Below are 27,103 nucleotides of genomic sequence, written 5' to 3' on the forward strand. Positions count from 1 at the left end.
TCAAAATGGCGGTGGTGGGAACCTCCCATTTTGGCACAAAAACTTAATCGGAGCCTATGGACACAAATTGTCCAGTATCAATGTCAATGGTTGGAATGCAGAGTGGACAGAGTCTAGACCTGTTCATTGACAATGAAATGATTCACCTCTGTTGCAGTTTTTAAGGCGAGGCTAAAAACCTACTTTTATGATCCGTCTTTTAACCTTTCGAACTAGTTTTTATTGTTTAACTTATAGCGATTTGTGCACTCACTGTATTTTTATCGGTATCTTGTGATACAATGTTTTTATTTTCTGGACTTAATGTTTTATGTTTTTTGCTTGATCAGTGTAGCTCCTTGGTGGCATCTTTTTACCTGTAAGATGCGATTTACAAATAAAGTTGAGTTGAGATTCTGAAGTTTACCACACCATAAAAACACACCACATTAGCTGGCTAAATAATATTAGCTGTTAAAATTGTTGTACAGTTTGATGCATTACTTTAGGAATAGTGGCAGGAAAGGTGCCAACAGTGGGTCAAAAACATAAAACTGAACCCTTGGGAACAAGAAATGGTTGTTCCTATATTTTTAAAGCATGGGGAGCTTCAAGAAATGGGGCTTGACCTTTGAATTGCATGTTTAATCAAATTAACTAGCAAGAAAAAACATGTTATCCACCTTAATGATCAGAGCTCTGCTAGGACAATACCATCACTGCTAGGACTCGACCTTCTGAAGATAGCTCCTAACAAAACTTTCACCAACTTCAAGCCAGGTCTGAGCGGTTAGGATTCTTGGACATCTTTTGATTTCAAACCGAACATGCTTTCTTTGACCATTCACTGAGTTGTCCTCCTTACCTTTTCCCGCGTTTCAAACATCTTGAACAGCAAATCTTCAACTACTTTGCTGATGTATTTCGTTTTGTTTCGTCCTGATGGTCGACCCGTGACGTGGACCTGTTTTCTACAACGCAAACTTGGCAACAGTTTGGATGCTGCTTAATCCTCCCATATCTTCTTCTGTTTCAGTTACTGATGCAGTTTTTGCTTTACACATAAAAATTATGTTAATGAATGCACAATGGGAAAATTGCATCATGCACTTTAATATTATCCTACAAAATTCCCAATTTTGTGCAAGTGTAAGAAGAAAATAAGCACACCAGATGTTGTTTGATAAAGATTTGTTCTCTGTAAACTCTGTCAGCATCTTTTAAGTTTTTGTAATTTTAAGCATCTATACATACCTGTGTAGATTATTTCCTCACTACTGTATACTTAACTACAGCAACAGGGGTGCCTTAAGAACCTTTTTAAAAGTGTTTCTTATTTTATACACATTTTTCTTTTCTTTTCGTGTTAAACCTGATATCTTACTACTGGGCTGCAACAAAGTGTTAATGACATTCAGAAAGTTGTCTCCAAATTGTCTCAAAACATTTGCAAAAGTTCAATTTTCCAAAAGAGGCTGCAGGGCCTTTCTTCTTGAACTTTGAACATTTAAATAACTTGACATAAATCTTCTTTCATTATAGTAACAGAGTTACAGGAAACAGTTTAGCTTTTGTGACTCAAAGAGCAAAACAGTGACAACGTCTGTGAGTCTGGAGTTGGTGACCACTGAAATTAGGCTGTGAAGCCAAAGCAGCAAAATTATGGTAACGTAATTCCTCCATTAGTGAGTAGAAAAGCACACAACTAGAGATTTTACTCACTGAAACAAATTTCACACAAAGCAAATTAGATTTGAGAGAAGACAAGGATCCTTTATTTGAGTACATTGGATCCCTATTGATCCCTTAGGGAGAGATCTACAGTACAGAACAGTTCAGCCTTCACATTAGGGCTAAAGCTGTAATCCGCAGTGTGTGATAATCTGTGGCCATAAAACGGGAAGAACATCCAGAACTGGCTTCCATTAAGGAGGAAAAATTCTGTATAAAACCAGCACCATTGCTCATCACAAACTGTTAAATCAGAAGTCACTTGGTGAGTTTCATGAAAATGACAAAGAGCACCAAAGAATGATGGACCATGAAGAACTAAACAGGACAACTTGCTTTTAAATCCTGGTACATTTAAAGACCGACCTAAAATCTCTTCTATAACCTCTCATACTTTACGAATAACAATCACATTAGCTGGGTTTCCACTATAGGACTTCCAGGAAATTTCTGGGAGGGAAGAAGGTGACAGGAAAAATACAATGGCTTAGTTCTCTCATCTGTTGCGTTTCCATACAAAATCAGCCCTTTCTGGACTTTGCTAAGACATATCACGACCGTTTTGGGAGTGAGTGACGTCACTGATCAGAACCAAAATGGCATCCACGAACATTACATTAAACGTACTACTTTGTCAAATTATACCGTAATTTGATCCATTCAGGGAATGGAGAGAACAGTTGTTCAACGTAAAAAGCGTCTCTCAAAGACCGTTTTTTCCCCAGCGTTCTGTAGGGAGACCACTAAGCAGTCAAGAATACGAAGTCTGGGGGTGTGACTTGGTGTTCTGCCATAATTTTTGGTGTTGGGAGTTTTGAAACGACAATTTTAAAGCATCGTGAACACAGCTTATTCTTTCTCTTCCACTCTCCTTCACTAGCAGCACTTCCTATTATACAAAGGCCATCTGTTTGGCGACATCTGCCGATTTACTACTGACAACCAATCAGCATGAGTTAACCACAAGTCCCACCCCAGTCACTCAACCGGACCATTTCTGAGTACATACCCTAGTTCAGGTACTTAGTTGGTCCCTGAAATGTCCCGACTTTCAGGTCGGGTTGATGAAATGTAGACGCGCATACCGTGAAGGTCCAGTAAAACTACCCAGAAGCTCCAGTAGTGGAAATGGGCCCATCGAGAGTGTCTATGGTCACAAAGAGAACTTTTTTAAAAGTGGTCCAGTACCAGCTGCAAGTATTTAGACTGCTGTCATTCAGGATAATAGACATTACTGCAACAAGCCCTTAAAATGAGACAGGTTTGCTTGTGACAAACGATTTAAAGCCGAAAGCTTTTTTTTTCTTCAAATGAAAAAATCTGGCCTCAGGCTAAAGGGGTAAAACTAACTATAAAAACATCTTAATGAATACATAAAGCTTTAAGCAGCCAACGCAGGTGAAATTAACACACAGATAAATCTGAGTAACAGGTGGTTCCGGAAGAATGAAAGTGCAAAAAGCTACATACAGAAAATTTGCACCCGTGTGGCCCAAAGTGCTAAAAATATTTACATTTTATCACTTAAGTCTAACTTAAGCGACTGCAGAGTTCGTCTCCACGATTACCACGATGACCCACATCACTTACTACTGGACGCACATGTCACTTCTACATCTCACCTCCGCTTTGCAGACAAGCCTGATGTTCTTATGGTTTATCAGGGTAAATAAATAAATTAATGTGGGGGTAATATTTTAATTTTTGCCTGAAGAAAACCATGTTTATAATAGCCAGGAACTTTCAGAGCCCATCTTATGAATGTTTTTAACATGTATTATATAAAGCTGCATTTGTCTGTTTATCTGGCAGCTCCTCTTTGCTTAAACTCTCGTAATCATTTCATATTTCTATGTAAACTCTTGCAAACTTGTAAAATTGTCAGGAAAGTTGGCAAAAGGAGGATCTTCTAAATGTGCGAACCAAATTTGCATAAATTCAGATGTGGACGTGAGGCTCATCCAGTAGATTTTTGGAAAAATACGTTTTGTGCTTGACATCCTGCGATTAGTTCTTGTTTTAGCTGAAACCACGGAAGAAGAGGATGACTGGGTCCTGAGGGAAGAAGAGCAGGATGAAGATGAGGTGAAAGGAATATAGAGATGGAGTGGAGTGAGGGCATGCAAAAAGACTCCATCAGTCACCACCTGCATGCTTTGAGAAGTCAAAAAGCAGGCAGTCCATTTTTTTATAACCTTGTGATGTTAGAATCTGTAAATAATTACTAAAGAGCCAGAAACAGTCAGCAACAACATTTCCCTCTCTCACCGCTCAAACGAGTTACCATGCACATTTAATATTTTGACATGAGCTATCTGAAGAAAAGTGTGCATAAGAATGAGCAAATTAAAGCAACAAAGGTTAAAAAACAGATTCATTTGCACCCCTTTCTTGTCATTAAGATGAGAAATCTATCAAAAAGGACGAAGCTGGGGTCATTTTGTGAACCTGGCCTCACTTGAGCTAACACACGTCATAAACATTTATGTCATTTCAATTATTTTAATTTTTAGATCATACTGACAAAAAATAAATTAAAAAAACTTGAAATCCAAGCACACAAACGGATTCTGTCAGTTGGAGGGTTTATTCTGGTTTTTTTTTAACTCAGTTCTTCATTGGCTAAAAACTAGTTTTCAGTAACACCAGTTGTAAATTTTAACCTTGAAAATTTCTCACAACTAAAAACATGTCGTGTAACTCACCAGAACAAATGTGTGTCCCTGCAGGCTTAAATAAAATGTTGACTAAGCCATTCTTCATAGTCACTGCTGTTTTTTCTTGTGCAACTTTCACCAGATGCGTGTTAAGAGCTGGGTGTTTACAGCCCTAAAACCTTCTTACTTTCTGTATTGAATGATCATTATTACATTTCTACCTCTTAAATGTTTGTGATCCATCGAGTATGAAAACACAAAGTAAAAATGGCCATCAAACCAAAACAGGTGCCCCGATTACGATTTACTAGTTTCTAATTACATTTTGAATCCCTGAGGCTGAGGCAAACAGCAAGCCAGCCACTTGCCAGACAAAAAGTTATTCTGAGCCTGTTTTTTTCTTCCTTCTCACAATTAAATATGGAGGGGGTAGTGTTGGGCATCTGTCAACAACTTCCACAGCTTCCCGCCACAGCTGATCAATCAGTCCCATATCTGAACCTCACCAGCACTGACCCGCTGGCTAGAACTGACATTAATCCTAAATCTTCCAGTCAGTGCAGAGGAATGACATGGTGCAGCGTGGTGGTGTGAGTAAATGCTGATACAGGCTCTAACAAGCAAAGGTGCTGATGCTAATGAGCGAATCTGTGGCTCTCTAACGAGCCTGCATCATTTCATGCCCTAATTTACAATGAGCTGTGTCTCAGGGGTGCAGGATAATGAGCTGGACCGGGATTCCCAGGGCAGCAGCTTGTGTAACCCATCTCATGCAGAGGACCGGGGGGGGGGGAGGGGGGGCACTCGCTCCCAACCAGCGTGAGAGTTTGTAGCAAACAGAACAGGGACATGTTCCACGTCTGTAGGAGGAGGCGGGAAGAGAGGTGAGTACATGTCATCCCTGCTTGATATGATTGTTTGTACACACCAATCATTGAATCGCTGCGTGAGAAAAGTGAGAAAAGCTTGTGTTCTCTGTGACAGACTGACCTCGGGCAACAAGAGCACTCAGAGATCGAGGAAACGGAGAAGCAAATCATGGTGGGCAGGGGAGAAGCAGCAGCTTTCAATGGGAAATGCTGGACTTGACCTGGATTTCAAAACATACACAAAACATCACAGAGACAATTCTATTTTCTTACATTTTTGTGCCTTGCTCGTAATTTTTTTACAGTGCATCTTCTTTAATTTACCCTAATTATTAAAAAGTAAAAGCCTGGCTCCTGCTGCACTCTGACATTAACAAATGTGGAGCTCAGTGACCTCAGTGTCGAGAACATCCACCAAAGGTAGGCGGCGCGCCCCCACCTCTTACTGCTGCGTCTGCATTAGTCAAGCTCAGATGGGCTTTTCCGCCATGAGTAGCAGAGCATGACATGCGTTCAACAATGGCAGGCAGATGACGAGCTGGCTCCATTTGACGACGACCTCTGCTGAAGCAGCCGTTTTTTATGTGGGCAGCCTGACTCATTATGGGTGCACAGGTGGCCCAGGATCTAATGAGCTGCATTTAGTTCGGTTTTCATGTGCAGAAAAATGCAAAGACTTTAAAAACAAGCTAGTCTTCTCCGAGTTTCTAAATAAAACAGAATGCAAAAATGAGGGGGAAGTTTGTTCCCAGAGTTAGTGGAGCCAGAAAATCTGGCTTTAAAATAAAGCTAACATTTAGTTTAAGCCACATTTTGATTTGTTTGTTAAAATAATAAATTGTTATTCGATTTCACTCAATAAGCAGTTTTCTGTTTTCTTTTAACAATTAACTTTAGAGAAATACCTGCTTCATTGAGTGCTTCTGGTGGCGTTTATAATCACCCGTAACTATTAACACTGCCCCCCTCTGGCAGCATTCATCTTTTTATTGACTCAGACGCTTGCTAGAGACCAACCTGGAGCATGCAAGAAAGATAGAAATTACCTAACCCTGCCAAAATAAAAGTAGGTTTCAAATCAAAGTCCGAAGGAAAAAAAGTCCACATTTTGAACACAGTTCATCACCATTTCAACTGTACGCGATCTATTAATCGCTCACCACTGAGCACCATTTGAACGTTTGACCTTCTGCCACGGCTCGTGACATTACGATGACATTTAGAGTAATCCGTGCCTCGGTCCTTAATCCCAGTGGCCGTTGACCGCCATGACCCTTCCTGAGCTCCCTTACATGTCCACACACAAATGGGCAAAGACAAGGAGACAAACATGGCTCTGATGCTCAGACGAAAGGATCACAGGGGGCTAAAAATAGTCCAACGATAATAGCTTACCAATTAAACTGAAGTACCAACACCTGAAAATGACTATGCATATCATAAATGTAGCGGGTGATGGATAAAAAAAAATAAAAACCCACTAGGCCATTTAGCAAGATGTAAGATATAACAAAATTTTCTTTTTTTTTTCCAGCTTTTTGTTGTGAAAAGCTTGTTCATTTTCCAGCAGATGTTCTAAAACACTGAATCTCTGTGTCCTCTTTCTGATCGGCCATTCATCCTTTCTGAAGCTGCAGGAGAATAATGCTGCTTTGTTTGCAAGACCACTTTACCTGTCGCAGTCAAAGAAAGTTTCAAATGGACAAAAGGCAGATAAAAAGTGATGAAATCAAGGGTACAAGATGACAACCCATTTATTTAGTAATACATTCTGCAAACTAGAAATTTTATTCAAACTTCAATGGCTAAAAAAAGAAAGAAAAAAAAGGACAGAATGAGAAAATTTTAGAAGCAGGGAGAAAAATGCATCTATTCACAAGCAAGGAATGCAATTTGTTCAATCGACAACGCAAATAATACAATTTAGTTCAGGGAACAAAGCTTTTTTTTCTTTTTTTTTACATTTTTTCTGCCATTCCTTTGGAGCTAGAACATAATACAAAATATACAGTTATTGAACTTTGTAAAGTCACTCACAGCGGCCTCTGAGAAGCATTTGAATCAACATTGACAATACTTAACTACTGCACTCTAAAGCTATTCTTGTATGTAATCATAAATAGAGCAGGAACATTGATGTATGTATGCACATCTTGAATGCTTACAAGGTTACCATGTTAAAACACTTGCATTTGCTGAAACGTATGACATCATTTGCAGTGGAAATTAAACAAGCTGTTAAAACCAGGATTGGATACAGTGACATGGGGAGGAGGGGAACCTTGTGACAGCCAGGACAAAAATCACTGTTGATAGTTTAAGTACCATAAAAAAATAAAATAAAATAAAAACTGATCTCCACCTGCGGGGGTGCGCTTTGTTGGGCAGGGGCATTAGGGGGCAACACGAGATTGGGTAAGGCAAATCGGTGAGCTTATTTATGAGCTGAAAAAGATCAGCAAAGTGAGGCTCAGGTCACCCTGCAAGGGGATGAATAACCACCACTGCTAAGGGTCACACAGTTAACGCCACAACTGAGGTACATCGATGTGTACAATGAGGGCGCAAGCATTTAAAATCTCTTACGTCTGCTAAGTAGTCCTCCATACAAGAATATACATGATGCAATCCAGGCAACCAAAGGTAATTCTGTTAATAGCTTTTTTATTATATTTTTTCTACAATAATTTGAAAAGAAGCTGATTAGACAGATGATCAGTGCACATGACAATTGTCACAACAGTCAGCTACGACAATAAATCCACTAACATGATTATTATTAATCATCTTGCAGCATGTTTTTGGGAAAACTCAGGTTCTGATTTTCATGTGGATGCGAGTCTGGGACCCATGTGCAGATATCATATAGTGGACTGGCGCTGCCTATTGGAGCTGGCGTAGCAGCGGGCCGCCATCTTGGATGGGTTCCCATTCGCCCCCAGTGCACTTATTTCTACTGAGGGAGACGTTTACCCAACTAAAACATATATTTAAATTAGCTTTTTTTTTAACAAAACCAGACATGTGGTATGGCATGATAATTAAAAATTATTTAAAAAAATAAAATAAATTTTAATCCCAACTGGTAGGCTAGAAAAGTCAACAGCAATCCAACGTGAGCTGTTTTCAATGGTACGCCGGTTGTTGCAATCGTAGGCTGTCCAACAAATAGGCATAGTTCCTCACTGTGCTGACTTCAGTTGGGTTTGAAGAGTGAGAAACCCACCCATTATGGCGGTGATGCTGTTACACTCTCCGGCGCCCAATGGGGCATCTACGTTTTCACGTCTATGCCCATAAGCACCACTGCAGACCACATACACCTTCCACAGAAGACGGCACTTCCTGCTGCACAACAATGGCCCTCAACTGCTCAGGGTACGGTTGGGATTCATGAAAAAGAGACTCAATCTCAAAACAGCACAGGATGCTCTGCCAGAGTCAGACTCTAGTATAAAAATCAAGCGAGCGGCTTTAAAGTTGTGGCTGATTGGTGTTTTTTTCCCTCACACAATTCCTGTTTCTAAAACCCTGAATTCTCCTTTCAAACGATGAGAGCCAAGAGAGTGCCTCATATGTAGAGAAACGAGTAAAAACACCACTGGAGGGGTTTCATTAGGCAGCTTTTGGGATCAAGCTGATAGTGTTCCTACATAACAAAACAAACTGTCATTTGCAGTAGCTTCCTTAACTTTTTATTAGCTTCAGCACAATTTAACACTACATGAGCACAAGTTTATACTCTTGAAATAAATTGACTGCTTAAAAAAAGACAAACACTTTTCTATGGAGAATATGAGGTATATTAAGTTCATGAAGAAATGCTTGGAATTTTTCTTTGTTCATTTTTAAACAGGAGTATGAGGATGTTCATATAAACGAAGGATATTTAAAAATTTCAATTAGTTGCAAAAAACCCCAAATAATGTAGGTAATGTTTACAATAATTCCTATGAGGTCATTTTTGCACAATAAAAAGCTCATTTCTGTTATTTTGTAAAAGAGTCTTTTAGGGATAGGGGCAACTAACCAGCACATCTTTAAAATGACCAAAAATGTACTCTATGGGTATAATTTTTGGATGTCACCCAACATTAAAAAAAACACGTTAATTTCGGTTTCAAAGGTGGAGTCTGAAATGTCGCTTTCAGTCATTAATACCTACCAGGTTTACACCAAGGAGCTAATTTCTGACAACCATTAGATAGGAGACATCTAGTGCACCTAAATACGAGCTTTGCATGGCAACATAAAAAGCTACTTAATACCAAAGAAAATAAACCAGCACTTCTGCTCAGAGATGGCAAATACATGGTGTGAGTACATCACCGTTAAGAAGTCTGATTATTAATTTATTTAGTTTCTCTAATGGGGGTGGGGGGGGGGGGGGGGTTAGCCACATATTACTTCAGAAAATCTTTTAGGTTTTGTTGGACGACCGGTTAAAGGTACTCTATGGAGTCCCGGCTGAAAAGAAAATATACATTCAACAGTTCTTAGACAAAAAGGCCAAACTTTTACTAAACAAATGCAACGTTTCCAAATGCCACCATTCTCCTTTTTCACCTTGTTTCACATCTAATAGTACTTCAACCCTCCTCTGCCACACTGACCTGCTACAACTTGTTGATATTCACATTAGCGCCCCCTGCAGTAAGTTTCCTGATAAAGCACTTGTCCTGCAAGTTTATCTTTGTGCTCAGGAGCTTCAAAAATGTTTTTTTAACCAAAACTAAAAGCAAAAACACCACAGAGCACCTTTAAACACAGATCAACAAAATCTGAATATATAGATATTACAATTTTTCTTTTAAATGGTGGGATAAAGTGTTTATTTCCTCAAACAAAAAGGGTCTTTGGCATTTTGCCATCCAAGCACACCAGAAAGCAGCTTTAAGATTAAAGAAAGGTAGTCTCTCCTTTAGTTTTAAACAAGCCACCAACCAGCTAGGATTGTCTTTTGATAAGGATCATAAATTTAGTACATTATGGTTTTACATTAAAGATGGGCTAACACCCAACATTAAAAATCAAACTAGAATCGCGTTGTGTCGCGGCAAAACCAAAAATAAAGTAAAATAAAACTCAAACAAACTTATTTATTCCTCAAAAAAAAAATTTTTTTTTAAAAGGGTCAGAATTATTTACATACACAAGTTCCCATAACAATACAAGATGGGCAGGAAAGTAAACCAGAATAAAGGGAGAAAAAACATGTCCTATTCAAGAATTGTATGTTAAATACAGATTTAGTAAGTGATCAGGTTTTCAGGAGGAATAGTATCAAAGTTAACCCACAAATCACACTATAGCAGCAAACCTGTGCTGTGGAGAATGATGTGGCGGGGGGAGATTAGTAGACACAACCCTAAAGAGAATCAAAAGGTCCGACGCAACCAGGAGAATGCAGGTTTACTCTTGGTCTAAATGTCCGGATCGAGACGATCGTCTTGAAAAAATGGCCTAAGAGCCAATAGTGTCTACAAAGTTAGTCAATTCTGTTAAAATATTCAGTGATTAAAAGAAAACATGATGAGTAGGAACTTAAACTGTATATTTGTACCATTTACAAATGGATCTTAGAACACAAAATGGCTTAAGACTGTAATAAAGCTGAAAATGCAGATTTTTTTGTTGAAAAAAGATCATATGGCACCTACAGAGGTCTAGCTGTACATAAAAAAAGGAAATCTAATTTGTTTAAAATATGATACAATTTATGAGGAAATTGGTCAACAGCTGCAAACCACTGTACACCACTGGTTAATTCAACTCTATGTGCCAACTCAGATTAATGTAAGGTTCCATCACAGTAACAGCATCTGGGTTTACCATCATTTAAAGCCGTTTTGGGTTAGAAGCAGTGAAAACCTTTGTTAAGGTGGTGAAAGGAGAGAGGGGAGGGGGTTCTTTTAAACCCAGTTTGAACCACCTGGATCTGCCTTTCCACTAGTGTGTGTGTGTGTGTGTGTGTGTGTGTGTGTGTGTGTGTGTGTGTGTGCGTGTGTGCGTGCGCACGCACACAAAAACAGATGCACATAATTATATTTGCACAACCATGCTTAAAGGGGTCTCAACATAAAACAAGAACAAGACTTTCTACCTCATCCGGTCAAACTGCCATCGCATGTTCAGAGAATCACATGCAAAGTAAAATAGTTAAAAACAATCAGGTGTGGAGGGAAATGTGGATTTATGCTTTGATGTAGAGAGCTTACTGTGCTGTCAACTATACAATTTACCCGTTTCTGAAAAGAGCATAGACTAACTGGGAGAGGGAAACTAAACCACAAAGTGTTAAAATGGTTAAAGCGCGGAGACATTGTGCCTGGAGGACAAGCGGTAATATTCACTGAATAAACATTTGTTTGAATTCCAGAAGAGCAGGAAAAGGCAGATAGTGCATAAAAGTTATTTTTTTTCTCATTTCTTTCTTATTTTTTAATGTTTTTTTTTTTTACTTAAAATCAAGCTGCATTAAATACAGGCTGTTTGTACAGGACAATTGCACTTCACAAAAACAAAAATATACAAACACACAAGGAGATGTGAATCAAATTAATTACAGCAACAAAAAAAACTATAATATTCAAGCGGATTATTTAACAAAAACAAACCTTGTAGACTCACTTGCTTTACTTTAGAGAGGACTTTAAGGAGGGTGAACAAAAAGGGGAGACAAGACAGTGGGGATCCTGAACTCCAGAGTGGACCGGTGCTGCACTATTCCAGGTTTGTGTGCATGCAACTCCTCCTCCTCCTGCTCCTCCTCCCATGAATTCCCTTCTTAGAAACCAAAAGCTCAGAGAGACGGAGAGACAGACTGCTGAGCTGAGCTGCTGTGGGTCTTGAGAGGATGGTGGTTTGTAAACTCTATGCTGTGTTAGTGGTAGGAGGTTGTGTTACCACATGTCGTCTGTGGATGCAGAGTCCTTGATAAGAAAGAAGAGGAAGGAAAAACCCTTCAGACTGTGGCTTCAAACCCACTGGATCCCCATCAAGAACTGCACAGGTTTCAGGTTGTCTGACACAATCGGACATGGGATAAGAATCCCACCCCTCTCCCCAGAAATGTGTAATCTAGTGCTAGCAGTTGATAATCTACAAAATTATGAAAATTATCACACACCGTTTAATCAAATCGACCAGATGCAAAAAAAGTCACGAGACAAACACTTCCGAATGCACAATAAGATTCATACATAACATCAAGTACAAAAACAATTTAGACAAATGTGTGTGTTCTATTTAGTTAGACCGCTGAATCATTTAGCAAATTATGAAAAACAAAAAAGAAAAGTGTTTCCTCTGATTTTATTTTAGAATTTATCCATTCTTTTTAGTAAACAAACTAAAGACTTTTGTTGTCTTTAGAAATAATATTTCAGGTTAGACACCACTGTCTTCAGATGAACGCTTTACTGTGTTTTGTGTGAGGCAGATGCCTGGAGAGATTTGTTTAGCAGCAGATACCCTGAGGGGCAACATAAAAACAGCATGAGAGGTTTCCATCTAGGTCTCTTTCTGTACTTAAATTGCATCACCGTGATTGGGTTGCTCAGAACAATTGTCCACACATTGCCTTATAGGGTACAGCTTCTTCTCAATGATTGTCTTCTCTTTGTTGTTAAGCACACATGTGGGTGAGGGGTGAAGTCAAAGGATCTTTTTTTTAGCTGTGACTAGTCCTGGTTCAGAGATGATCATTTCCCATAGGAATATACTATGTAACACCAAACAGACGTTACAGGAAACATTTTGCTGGATTAACTTACAGCCACTAAAAACTGTGTTCCGGATTATACCCGTCATGCTTTTTGTACCGCATTTGTGTTCATGTTTTATTCCTCACAGATGAATATATATCTGACTTGTTACGAGCCAATAGCTACATCTCTTAAGGCTGATCTACACTTACGGAGTCGCGCACACGCATTGACGGAGAGGTTTTCCCTTCAGACTTCTCCATCACCTAGGGAGCATTGGAAAGCAATTCCCTGCCAGGTTATGTTTCCCGAAAGACTAAATTGATTCAAAACAATCAAATGCAACATTTTTTGCAATCATTTTTGGGACAATTTGAAATTTTACACCTAAATATTCATATATTTACTACATCAATAACATTGACATAACTGAATGTTGAATCCAAATAAAACAGATGTATTGAAAATAAATTATAAATATATGCAAAATAAAAAAAATATTTAAGCTAAATACACTTATTGGCCACTTTAATGGGTAAATCTTGCTAGTACCGGGTTGGACCCCCTTTTGTCTTCAGAACTGCTTTAATCCTTCATAGATTCAAGAAAGTACTAGAAACAATCCTCAGAGACTTTTGTCCATATTGACATGATAGCAGTAGCTGCAGATTTCTCGACTGCACATCCATGATGCAACTCTCCCGTTCCACCACATCTCAAAGGTGCTCTATTGGATTCAGATGTGGAGCCATTTGAGTACAGTGAACTCATTGTCATGTTCAAGAAACCAGTCTGAGATGACTCGAGCTTCATGACATGGCGCATTATCCTGCTGGGAGTAGCCATCAAAAGATGGGTACACTGTGGTCCTAAAGGGGTGGACATGGTCAGCAACAATACTCAGGTAGGCTGTAGCATTGCAACAATTATCAATTATTACTAAGGGGCCCAAAGTGTGCCAAGAAAACGCCCCCTACACATTACACCACCATCACCAACCTGAAGAGTTTATACATGGTAGGATGGATCTATGCTTTCATGTTGTTGATGCCAAATTCTGACCCTGCCATCCGAATGTTGCAGCAGAAATCGAGACTCTTCAGACCAGGCAACATTTTTCCATTTTTTTATTGTCCAATTTTTGAGTCTGTGCAAATTATAGCCTCAGTTTCCTGTTCTTAGCTGTTGTGTGTTCAGAGATACTTTTCCGCATACCTTGGTTGAAATGAGTGGTTATTTGAGTTAGTTGATTAGTAAGTGCATTAAGGACCAGTTGGACAGATGCACCCAATAAAGTGGCCAGTGAGTGTATATATAAAGAGTTTTTATGAAAAAAATAAAATAAACAGTACAAAAAAAAAAACAAAAAAAAACTATGCTTTCATGATGTAGATCTTTATTCACAAAAGTGTGTCCGTTGTTCTACTGCAACTATAACTCTCCTATGAAGGACCTTCTCTTTTCCAAATTTTTAGCCATCTTTGTGGACAATGTAAAGAAATAAGGAGCCCAAGTCATGCCCACCTACTTCCAGACCACGGGTCCTCAGAAGAATAAAAAAAAAAGAATTCAAGTCAATGGTGCTATAAAAGCTATTTTTCAATCCTGTTTCTTATGTGCCACAGATTTCACAAATGATGTCCATGAATTTTAAAGACACATTTGATGCCAAATAAGTGTCTATTTTTGAATGGGGGTAAAAGTTATTTTAGGTTTTGAGTGAAAATACATCCAGGACTACAAAGGCGCATCACCACATTGACGTCATCGAGCCAGACACGGAGATGAGCAAAGGAAATTGGTTCTAAGTTTAGAAAACCATGAATCCTTCTTACAGGAGGAAAGAACCACCATAAATCTTGCCATGTGGTAAATAGCAACTACGCAGTGGAAGAAGAGATTCTGTGATGATGTCATATATGAGACGTGCCAACGTCTGATTTGTAGTCATGGTAATTACGAAGTTTTACATACATCTCAAAGTATGTGACAGGCGTGGTGGAAACACACATTACTTTTCAATAGAACTGAAGTACAACATATGCGTAATTCAGAGCGTAAGGCAAAGCAAGTTAGAAAATAGCTCTTTTGGCCCCACTGACTGGCATTAATTTTTTTGTTCTTACGATGACCCATGAGCCGACCAAATGGGGAGGAGACTTAGGCTACGTTCACACTGAAGGCTTTGATGCTCAATTCCGATTTTTTGAGTAAATACATTTTTTTGTGTGGCTGTTCACACTATGACTGAAATGCGACATCAAACTCTCCAGTGTGAACGCTTCACGGCCCCAAAGCGACCCGCATGTGCAGAAGACAAGAAGTCACACTCAGTGGAGCCTTAGACTTTCATTTGTCTAATTTTGAAAACAAAACTTTTGTACCAGTTTTGACACACTTGTCCCAAATAGTTATTCTATAGCAATGATTTGCTTTAACATTAATTAGGTGCGCACCGATTGCAGTTTTTGGCCGATCACCAATCAGGAAAAATAACAGATCGGGGCCAATAGATCGGCGCACCCCTAGTAGTAAACAATAAGAACGACTGAATAAAATGAAAATTTCAACATGAAACATCAAAAAGTAATAAAGATTTTTTTTAGATCTGCTAAAAATTAAAATAAAGATTTGTTTTGTTGCTCTCTGGCTTCCATCTCCGTGAAACTCAGGTGCAGAGTTATCCGAGACACATTGTTGGAATCATCAAGACATTAGCTTCCAAATTAGTGGATAAAATGTGTGTACAATGTAATTTTTAGCAGCATTAGACAGAAATGTGGCAAAAACGCACACACTGTGGTGCTGCATGAAGAGAGATTTTTGATTTTTATTTATTTTTCAGTTGTGAGACTGAAGAACTGCACATCAAACCAGGCGATCAATAACATTGGAGCACCACAGGGGACTGTACTCACACCATTCCTTTTCACCCTGTACACCTCAGACTTCCAGTATAAATCAGATACCAGTCATCTACAGAAATACTAAGATGACTCTGCAGTTGTCGGGTGTATCAGAGATGGACAGGAAGCTGAGTACAGAGAGCTGGTGGAGCGCTTTGTGGCATGGTGTGGAAACAATCATCTGACCTTGAATGTGAACAAAACAAAGGAGATGATTTTAGAATTAAGAAGAAACAGGGTGGAGTCAAACACCGTTTCCATCATGGGACAAGAAGTGGAGGTGGTTGAGGAATACAAATACCTTGGAGTTCACCTGGACAACAGACTGGACTGGAGAAAGAACAGCGAAGCCATTTACAAGAAGGGACACAGCAGACTGCACTTCTTGAGGACGCTTAGGTCCTTCAGTGTCTGTAGCAAGATGCTGCAGATCTTCTACAAGTCTGTTGTTGAGAGTGTAATCTCTTCAGCCATCGTCTGTTGGGGTAGTAGCATCAGAAGCAGGGACCTGAAAAGGCTCAATAGCCTAATAACAAAGGCTGGTTCTGTTCTGGGGATGACTGTGGAACCACTGGAGGAGATAATGCAAAGAAGGATTCTCCAGACAATCAAGAAAATTATGGACAACCCTGAGCATTCTCTTCACAAGACTGTCCGACAACGGAAGAGTGTCTTCAGTCAGAGGCTTCTTCAGTTTGGCTGCAACACTGACCGCTACTGGAGATCCTTCCTGCCAACAGCCATTGTAATATACAATAACTCTTTGATGACTTGATCATTATTATTATTCTGAGCTACTACAGCAATCAATTTCCCTCTGGGATTAATAAAGTATTTTTGAATTTGAATTTAATTGAATGTTTGGGACACGTAAAAAAGGTTTGCATGGTCTTGTAACCAAGATTCTACAGTTTGTTGTTAGAGCGTGATGATATTTACTGATAATTATGGCATGAATCTTGCTGCTTAACTTTAACGAATGAAGCCCAAAGGGTTAATGAAAGTGGCTCCCTAACCAATCACAAGCTTGCCGTTTCTGTCACTTTCAACAAATCGTTAAAAAGTTGGGCACGTCTCAGACACGAATTCTACACTACAAAAAATTCAGCAAGACAGAGCAGGTATGATCAAAAAGTTTTCAAAACACGCCCCAAAGGACTCCAAAGATGTTTTCAACTTAAGCAGAACCAGACAGGACTAACAAGTTGGAGTGTAGCGATAATATTCAGGGCAAGAAACACAAAAGAGCTAATTAGTTTCAGCGGTCACTAAAAAAATCCTTAAAATACAAAACAAGGTTGAGGTACAGATAATTATTTTATAACCATCAAGTATGACTAACAAAATGGGACAATTGATAACTATAAATAAACAATAGTATACTTCTTAAGGGGAATTAAATTCTTTAAATTATCCACAATGAGTATGAGCAAGAGGGCACGATAACCAAAACTATAACAGCTATTTTTGTCCAAATATTTTACAAAAATCAATGTTTATTAAGCGGTTTCAAAACAACAAATGCATTAAATTATGTTGAAGTTTTCTGATACATTAACTATTCATGGATGTTTTTGATACAATTATTCATACAGCTTGTGACAGTTTTATGCCATGTGGGCTGTGTTGTAGGGCTGAACGATTAATTGCATATGCAATTAAATTGCGATGTGACAAAAGGAGATTTTCTAATCGCTAAGGCTGCGATTTGACTGGCAGCGAGTGGTTAATATGCTAATATACAATGAAAAATCCATAGGGATGCTAATGCTAATATCGCTGATTACATTCTTACAAAATATGAATTAGGAACGAGCCAAATTATTGCATTTGGAGTCTAATGAAAAGTAAAAACTGCCATTAATCAAACAAGTACAGACAGATATTTTAGTAAAGCTAGAAAACTGTAAAGAGACTGCAACTCCACTGAGTTTTGGTTAGCTTTTTTTTTTTTTTTTTTTTTTTTTGCTTTCGTTAGTTGAAAAATGAGAAAAGCCCCTTGAGAAAATAACCGTGAATTAAATTGCAATTGTAATATGGAAGAAAAAAAAATCACAATTAGATTATTTTCCAAAATTGTTCTGCCCTATTGTGTTAGCAGCCTGGCAAACCATTCTCCAGTATATATGTAAATATATAGTCTAGCCACGAGCCATTGAATCTATCCAGTCATGGGGCAGAATCTATAGTTGTCTTTCAAAGCGTCTCCACATGCAATTGGACAGTGCTAGTACCAATCTGCGCAACTAACCACGATGTATTCATCGCTACAGATGTCAGTCAAAAGTTGATGCCAAAGCCTTTTCAAACGAGCGCCGTTTTTCAGCCCATGTCATCTTTGGAGATTTTCTTCATCACGGCTCTGGTGGCAAGTCCACCCAACAAACATAAGTGCACTCTATTGGCTGGACAGATCAGGTTAATGGTAGACCTTCTGAGGCTATAATGGAGGATGGCTAGACCAACTTGCAGAGCTAAATTGTTGCTATTGCAACAGTTGAGTCAAATTTACAAAAAATGAATAAAATACTGCAACTCTTGTAAAGTATACTAATGCCCTCTATTCTCATTTGTAAATATTAACACAAGCTTAAATTCAATTCAAGAAGACAAAGGCAATCTCTCCTACAATTGTTTAAGAATTATTTAGAATTGGAACCCTGCAGGTCCCATGATACCATGCAGAAATCTTCCAGATGTGGAAGTTGTACCATGGTCACAGGTCAAAGCCAGCAGCCAAATAAACTTAGATAAGGGGTGTTCTGTCCCAGTCCTCCCCATCCTGCATGTTTTCACACAGAATCTAAAATACATTTTTGCGGTCGTTCGAAACAAAGTGCTTTCTTGGCATCAAAATGTGTCTTTAAAATTCAAGGATCTTAAATCCATGCAACATAGCAAACAAGATCAGAAAATTACAAATCCACTCATAGACTCCCAATCTTTTGTTTGGCAGTGGGAGGACCCATGGTGCAGAAGTAGATAGGCATTACTTAAGCTCCCTACATACCTGTGTTTTCCCTTCTCTTGCAAGTCAAAATGTCGACTGGCTTTCAGAATGAACAGCCATGTTTGCATGATTGTCCATTGTTTTCGTATGGAAGCAGGAATAGGAACGAAGCTCTCTGCATTATGTTGCACTGCCATGTTTGTCCAGTAGCTTCACTGACCAAAGAGAGATTTTGTTTCACACAATCCACCACCAACTTTGTTCATAAAGATCTAAAAAGTGTGGTTTGAAAAGATTAAACTAACAGTAATGGAACTTGGCCAATAAAAATAAAGCCGTTGGCATTATCAGAGGTGTCGTGTAACTCAGGTTACACCCACAGAGACTAAACTTCATGAGCAAAGTCTGCTTCACTAGAAAGAAGCAGATGTCCAAGAATAAAAGAAGACTGTTGCACAATAAACTGTACAAATAGATTATCATAAGGCTATGATCCGTTGATTTTATTTTATTTTTTAAACAAACTTTTCTTTTGCTTAGCTACTCTGTACCTCCACAGGTACACTTACGTAGTTGTATTTGCCTTCAGGCATTACTTTCTGAATTACCAAATAAAAATTAGGATGTGTCAAAATGAAGGAAACCACTTCTAGCCATTAGTGTCTATGGTCCATCACATGGGGTTAAAAGGATTCCCATCAAGACCCTATAGCCTATGGCTTGGGAAGCCATTGCTTGAGCGCTAGTTAGCAGTGGAAGACTCAGAACTTAGACCAATTCTTATTTGCTTACGTTTGGTAAAAATACTGGTGGTAACAATATTTTCATTTCTATGCAATTATTCTTTGCTATACTTAACCATGAAGACAGAAAACAATAACGGATAGTAATAACTGATACTGGATGACAGTTTTTACTCTTTATAACTAAGTTAGGAAAAAACAAAGGGTACCGAGTGAAATGTGATTGGCTGGTATGTTGTAAAAAACCTTGGAGGGCTGTAGAACCCGACAAGGTGTTTTATCAAATACGGGCCCATTTACCAGTTATCGTGTTAGTTTCTTAAGCAATTGAAAGTTTCACTTAGACACTTTAAATTTTATATAGAAAGTTTAAATAAGGAGTAAATATTAAGTCAGGTGATATTAAATTGATAACATTATCAAAATAATAAAGAAATGTGAGCTATTTAACTAAAACTAGAAAAGTAAGCAACTGAACATTTTTGTTGCCGACCTCAGGATTAAAATCATAAATGATTCTGCATTACCCCCAATAGTTTTATTTGGCTTTTTGAATTCATACACATGCAAAGTATTTTCGTTGCTTGTCACACATCAAAACCATGCATTCTACAAATAAAGCAGACCAAAAACAACCCAAAGAAACAGCCAGATACTTACAGTGTCATCACTTCGGTATGGGTTAAGTTTGTTGTAGAATGCCTCAATAACACTTCGTCTGAGCACAAGAACAAAAGTAGAAATAAATTATAGTGCTAAAGAAAATTACATCAATGGTTGTGATTTTAAAAGCAATAATTGGAGAAATAAAAATAATCACACGTCTTAAAAAAAAGTGACTCAGCACAAGTACAAGGGCCACTTACTTGCTCGCCAGTTCTCCTCCAGGAGGAAGATTGGGGATACTCTCAGAAGCTAACGTCCGCATAACATGAACCAAATCTGGGGCAACCGGACCTCCTTGTTTTTTGAGTATCTCTGCGAATGAGGAAAAAAAAAACAAATGGTAAATTTATAAAAATAAATGCTTGAAATGTGTTTCCCTGGATTCTTCTATTTAAATCTTGCTACATGTATTTATGTATACATAAATTTAATTGCACACGTCACACATCAAAAATTGCTGGGCTGGTAAAACTTTTACCACTTTGTAATGTTGCCATTCCCTCTCACAACTAAAGTGCATTCGAGCATTTAGGATAAGAAGCAAGCATCCGAGTTGTGATTTCTTCCTGCAATCAAATATTAAAAGTGTGCAGTGGTACAGGGTTGTTGTCGCCTTTCTTCATACATTTTCCACATGTTGGAGACAGGTCAGGGCTGCAGTCAGGTTAGTCAAGGAATCTGGCTCTCTTTTTTCCTTACCCATTTTCTTTGTACCATGTTGAAACTGTGGTTTTGCACTGACTTGTTGAAAAATGCATGGACATACCTGGGAATGATCTCATCTTGATCAGACAGAATTTAGTGGACCTGAAGATCTTTTTAGGTTTGACATCCAGAGATGCATTACCACCATTTCTAACCTTAAAGATGAGACTGAAGTCCTTTTGTTTACCAAAGGTTTGGTCAAACAGCCTTAGGATACAATGACAACTCAAATATTCAACTTGAACTTTGGTTTCAGGGTCGTGGTTTGATCATTTCCCAGCAGGGCAATGAAACAAAAAAACATATGAATAACTAATAAAAGCATAAAAAACACCCAAAAATGTTTTATTGGCCCCAAACTGATGATGTAACAGTTAGGACATTAAAATACTCTAAACAATACAAATAGACAAAGACAAAACAAAGATGATCCATTTATGACTTGGAATGGCTTCAGGGTTTAAATTCCTTTATTTTGGCCCATGGACACAATCACACTTTCAGGCTCTGTCCACACGTAGCCGGGGATCTGCCAAAACGTAGATATTTTTCTACGTTTTGGCCTGTCATCCACATGAAAACTGAGTTTTTTCACACGAAAACGGATCTTTTTAAAAACTCCGGCCAAAGTGAAGATCTGCATTTTCACCGTTTTGGGTGTCTGCGTGTGGACAGACAAAACCGGAGTTTTAAGGTCTGCAACGTCACTTTCCGCGACAAAAAAATGCTGACATCACGTGTGCGACCTGTGTTTACACTAGCCGACAGCATGGATGCCCTCAGAGCTGTGCTCGCTTTATCAATTGTCCAAGCGCTTTTTGCTTGTTTGTTTTTGCAAGCGGAATTACTGCTTCTTGCGGAAGACCACAGACGAAGGACGAGGTTAAGAACGGGGAAGTACTGCCACCTACAGGTCTGGCATGTCCTTAACAACGTATTTATCTGGGTACGTGTAGACAGAGTTTTTTTTAAACGAGGTGGTGTGGATGCAAGTTTTTGGAGGGGCGGATATTTGTTTTAAAAAAAAAACCCGGCTACGTGTGGACTAGTTCTCAGTTTATGAATATACAAATTACCCGAGTTTAACAAAGAAATGTGCAAACATATTTAATGGGAGTGCTCAGCTTTATATTAATTTTGTGCAACATGGTCTGTCCTGAACAGTGGTAAATCTACAACATGCATTTTGTGCTGGACATGAATATTCAGACCACATGGTTTGCCACAGATTTCCAAATTTTGGCGATCTTGGAGCAAAAATGAATATGAAGTCCTCTTTCACTTACGTGATGTAACCTTTCACATTTTCTGTCATGACTAAACATTTATATTGAATAAACCCGTTTATAGAAAGCTGCTTTAAAATGTCACATGGTTTTAAAAACAAGAAAATCTGAACAGATTTGCCTCTGATAAGCAGCACTTAAACATATATACCTATCTAAACTTGCTTTTCCTACCTGCTTAAAAGTTAAAATAAAAATGTTCTGCACAAGAAACAAAAAAAGCATTTCTTCATCTCCTACCTTCTACTCTGGCCTCAAGATATTTGTCCAGCTCCGCCTCCTGTTGCACTGCCTCTGGAGATACCTTTGGGGCTCCAGGAAAGCAGATTAACACAACACTCATATTGTCACGGCTTCCCTATGGAGAAAAAAGAAATCAACCAATTAAGCAACTCAACCACAGGAGTTGGTACAGATATGAGCAGGTCTTGTGGAAATACCATACCTTGTACAAGCAGGTGTCAACAATTTCATTGCTGACTTTTTCAAGATCATCTGTAACCTCTAGCCTTGACCGCACAAAGTCACAGAGTTCCTCATTGGCCATGACGTCCCAGATACCATCACAAGCTAGTATAATGAATTCATCTTGCTCGTCAGATCTTTCTATTGCGTACACTTCAGGTTCTGGAGAAACAAGCTGCTCTGTTGGGCCTTTGCCAAGCACACACTTGTAGTCAAAGTCTCCTAGAGCTCTAGACACAGCTAGAGAGCCGTTAACTCGCTGGATCATGACTGAGCCGCCGGCATTCTGGATTCTTTCCTTTTCAAGTGGATTGTTGGGTTTGTGATCCTGTGTGAAGAAGTGCACAGCTCCCCCTCTGCTGAGGAGACCCCGTGAGTCACCACAATTGATGAAGTAGATATAATTCGGAGAAATCATCACCCCTACTGCAGTTGAGCCACTGCGGTCGACACCATGCTTCTTCTCTGACACGCTTCGCATGTGTTCATCAAACTGCAAGAATCCAGTGCGAATCCCATTCCTCACGCTATCGACGCTGTTTTCCTCCTGTAGAGCACTCTGGAAGTCTGAGTTGCTAGTGATGTGTTCCAGAAGGTGCTCACAGCAGTACTTGGCCACCTGAGAGCCAGCATGCCCATCATAAACAGCAAAGAACGACCAAGGGTCGAGACCGTGAGGAAGACCAACTACTGCTGTGTGTGCATCCTCCATCTCAACCCTCCAACCCTGCATGCTGCTCAGCCCATACCTTAGGTTGTTGCCCTCCCCATGGGAATTATATTTTTCCATCTTTGGTTTGTCCAGAAATGCCCCCATTGTGTCCCTTTATAAACCTGTAACACAAAATAGAACTTGTGTTGATTAAAGAATGCATGTTTAATGAGGTCATCAGACTCTATTGGTATAAATGTTATATTTTAGCATGATCAACCACCAAAATATCAACACTGAGCTGTATAATGTACTTTATCTTTCAGAACTAAAATGACATACTGTTGCATGTGCGTCTTACCCCTTCTCTCCACTGGATGTGAAAACGGCACAAATCGTAATAATGGCGCTTTACCCGTGGGCTCCCTTCCAACCGGGATCAATTCTGACGCGAAACGGGAGAGAAAAACTCCACACAGCTGATCCCGTTCCCATTGTCACAAAATCGAGAGAGAATTGCACCACTACACGTGACTTCAGAAGTCCACACAATAAAAAGCAAGGAGAAAAAAAGTTCTATTTACATCAGCTACAGAAGTTTCACAGGAAATGATGTACAGCATGTGGCTTTTATTTTGAAGGTTTCCTGATGTTTTACACTGATTTCATGATCGACTACTTCCTGTCTAGCCAAATCCAAAGTGAGGAATTTGATGTGTTTTATAAGCATAGCTCATGAAAAAGTCTTGAAGCAAAATGATTGCGTTGCTTCGCTTCTGGGATACGTCCAAAACGTCACACTTGGCTGTTAGTGGAAAGGAACTTGTTCCCAATGACGACATCTATTCGCCGTGTAGTAAATTCCTCGGCCATCTTGCAACGCTTTCACATCCAGTGGAAAGAAGGGGTTTCTGCCGGTACAGTATTGGTGCAAATAGTGACTAAGTAAACATTTTTGTGACCAATTAAAGGACAAATTTGTTGTCATTCAAAGCCCTGGAACAATCTATCGTAAATAGTCCTATACTTTTAGCATGTCCCCATACTAACACACGCACCCACACAATTATTTTAGCAAGACAAAGGGATCTTACAAAGCCAAACATCCCATTAGTATGCTCAAGTTAGCAGATTCCAATTTCTTTTAATTTTCACATTCTTATAAAATACACCAACAAAAGACTGTCAAACTAAAATATGTGTATAAATATAATGTAATAACCACTGTACTGGCAGTACCTATAGAAGACAACAGTGGTGCAAATACAAACATACAGCTGCAATGTTTGCAGTTCAGTAAAAATACACACACCATAGTTTTGGTGTGGTGCTGAGGTGAAGCTGGATTTACAAAGAAAGCATGGCCAAAGCAAAACCAGCCACATCTAATGCTTACATATTACTCAAAGGACACAGCAGTTCAGCAATTTACATGCAAAGCACACACAGCTAGTGTAAAGCTGGTGTAACATAACCTACTCGTGTAAAAGAGGTTGTTTTCAGCAAAAAAAAAAAAATACAACAACAACAAGAAGATATATAGAATTTAAACATGTAGGATGTTACTTTATGTTTGTAAAGAAAACTAGAACTGGAAACAATGTGAATCACCAAGTCAGACATAACAGATCTACATCTGGCAATAAAATTGAAATAAGTGAACATGTACCAAAAATAGCAAAAACATGTGAACTGACAAACACCTCTCATGCATCAGTTGAGTTGAAACAGACTGCACACCTTCCATTAATTTGTGGCACAAGATTAGTATCTCGGGGCTGAGTTCAGGCCCCTGCACCAGTCTAAAAATAGTAGACCTGTGGGCACATTATGGCTACTTATTAGGAACGTCACTGGTGATTATCTAATAGTCAAACGTGCAAGTAACCAAAGTGTATAGGGCAAGTTTAACATCCAACGCACATTTATGTATGATGTAACACCAAAACATCTGACCTTCGCTATTCTAAACAGCATGTAAATACCTTCTCGGTTTAATGTGAGACATATACCTGACTGATCAGTTTCCCGATAACCGTTACAAAACATAAGATCTTTCGAATACTAGCGTTGTAATGAATTAGTGGGCATCATGGACATGCTCAGTCAGGACCACTTAGGCTGCTGGATAAGAGGAGAGGGCTTGGATTGAGCTAAAACTAGATTTTAATTTAATATATATCGAAATAGCCTTGCTTCTTTGCGGGCTTTGACCCTTGTCTCTTACTGCTAACTTTGACAGGCTTTCATTGCTGTTATGTTGAGGTTAGCAAGTCGGCCTTCCTAATTCTGTTGATACGCTAATTTAGCGAAGACAGCTAACTGCCCAGCTGTTTCCAGCAATTTCTGGTTAACCACATAAACATTCCACTTACCCAATATCCAATACACCAGTTGACTGATACACAATTATGCGAAAGGTACCGAGGGTCCGTGGTTCACAGCAGAAAGTGAACAACGACGAAACACGGCTTTGCGGTGGCTAAGCTAAGCTGGCTAGCCTGTTGGCTAGCAATGAGCGGTCGTCACTCAAGACTCAGTGCATACAAATTGGGTGAATGCGGAGGTCCCTCGTTTCGTCCTCCCGTTATGCATTACATTATCATAGCCGAGCAAAAGAATACTCTAATTTCTTCTCTTTTTAGGGGGGAGAGGCGAAGCTTTGAGCAGCAAAGCCAGGGGGATGCAGTAATGTCTACCCCAGGCTCTCCACTTGACAGCTTGACAGCTAATGTTAGCTTCTGAGGAGCCACAGAGGCGAGACCCGGATGTTACTGGCTGCGTATATTCGAAAACATGACATCATTGCTGAAGAGCTGTGGCTGCGCGGGCTGTGGCAGACCGTTGTAACATGTTTTTGAACCACACTTCAGTCACTAATTACTTCTTACCCATCTAGGTATTTGCTAAACTGTACTACCTGGAACAGAATTTTTAATTTAATTGTAGTCTAAAATGTAGATATGAAAATTGGAAAGGTAACTGACTTGTATAGCACCTTCCATGGTTCTAGGTTCCTAACTCTTTTATTAGTTCATCAGTAATAATCGGAAATTATTTGTGTATATTGGGAATTTTAGAAAAAGGAAATCAACTTCCACAAACTGTTTTCCAATGGGGTCTTGGTAATGCAAATGTTACTGATTTTGACATGCTGCTCTTGCAAATTTTCTCATTCTTATTATTGTGAAGAATTTTAAAGAGCACGTCACTCCCTACCAGAGTATTGCTCCACTTCCTGTTTGAAAATGCAATAAATGCTGTTGCCTAGCAGACCGAGAGGATGGAGTCGCTAACAATTACACACACACACAGGCTCACAATGACATTCTGACATCATATGGTACCAACTAACGTTCTAGGGTACCTCTTAGATAATAGCGATGGCAGATTTAAATTCAAATACAGTGTAGAGTTTTTACCTGATAATGGCACAACACTGACAGTTTTAGGCAGAAAATTTAAATTTTAACTAAAATGCACTAAAGTGCAAAACTATTGACTACATGTGTCTGCAGCACGATTAGACACGCATTTATATAGTTTATTGGGAGGGGGTGGGGGAGGGGGGCTGATTTGGGGGTGACTTGCTCTTTAAATCTTTAATCTGATCAATAGAATTGTTTAAAGTAAATAATTTACTGTTCAAACCACTGTCTTAGTTAATAAGCCAGAAAAGTTGAAAAACCAGTGGAGTACAAACCGTTGGAGGAATGGCCCAAAAATCTCCAAGTTTAATTAATTAATTAATCCAACAATTTCTGTTTATTGTTATTATTATTTTAAAA

At 39.0% G+C, this 27,103-nt stretch overlaps 1 protein-coding gene across 2 annotated transcripts; it reads right to left on the bottom strand.

The window, feature by feature from the left end:
• Positions 1-3,267: 3,267 nt before the first annotated feature.
• ppm1aa (protein phosphatase, Mg2+/Mn2+ dependent, 1Aa) lies at positions 3,268-25,916 on the bottom strand. 2 transcript variants are annotated; one of them, XM_015970047.3, is made up of 6 exons: positions 25,691-25,916; positions 22,644-23,497; positions 22,439-22,556; positions 20,408-20,519; positions 20,202-20,259; positions 3,268-3,765 (listed from the first exon to the last, which is right to left on the bottom strand). In XM_015970047.3, exons 2-6 carry the CDS (start codon positions 23,478-23,480, stop codon positions 3,730-3,732), a joined length of 1,161 nt encoding a protein of 386 aa, XP_015825533.1. In that variant the 5' UTR covers positions 23,481-23,497; positions 25,691-25,916; the 3' UTR covers positions 3,268-3,729. The 2 variants fall into 2 exon arrangements, with proteins under 2 accessions (XP_015825533.1, XP_015825534.1); XM_015970048.3 differs by lacking the exon at positions 3,268-3,765 and adding an exon at positions 11,684-12,168.
• Positions 25,917-27,103: the final 1,187 nt, after the last annotated feature.

Source organism: Nothobranchius furzeri, chromosome 18, assembly GCF_043380555.1.
Source record: "Nothobranchius furzeri strain GRZ-AD chromosome 18, NfurGRZ-RIMD1, whole genome shotgun sequence".
NCBI lineage: Eukaryota > Metazoa > Chordata > Actinopteri > Cyprinodontiformes > Nothobranchiidae > Nothobranchius > Nothobranchius furzeri.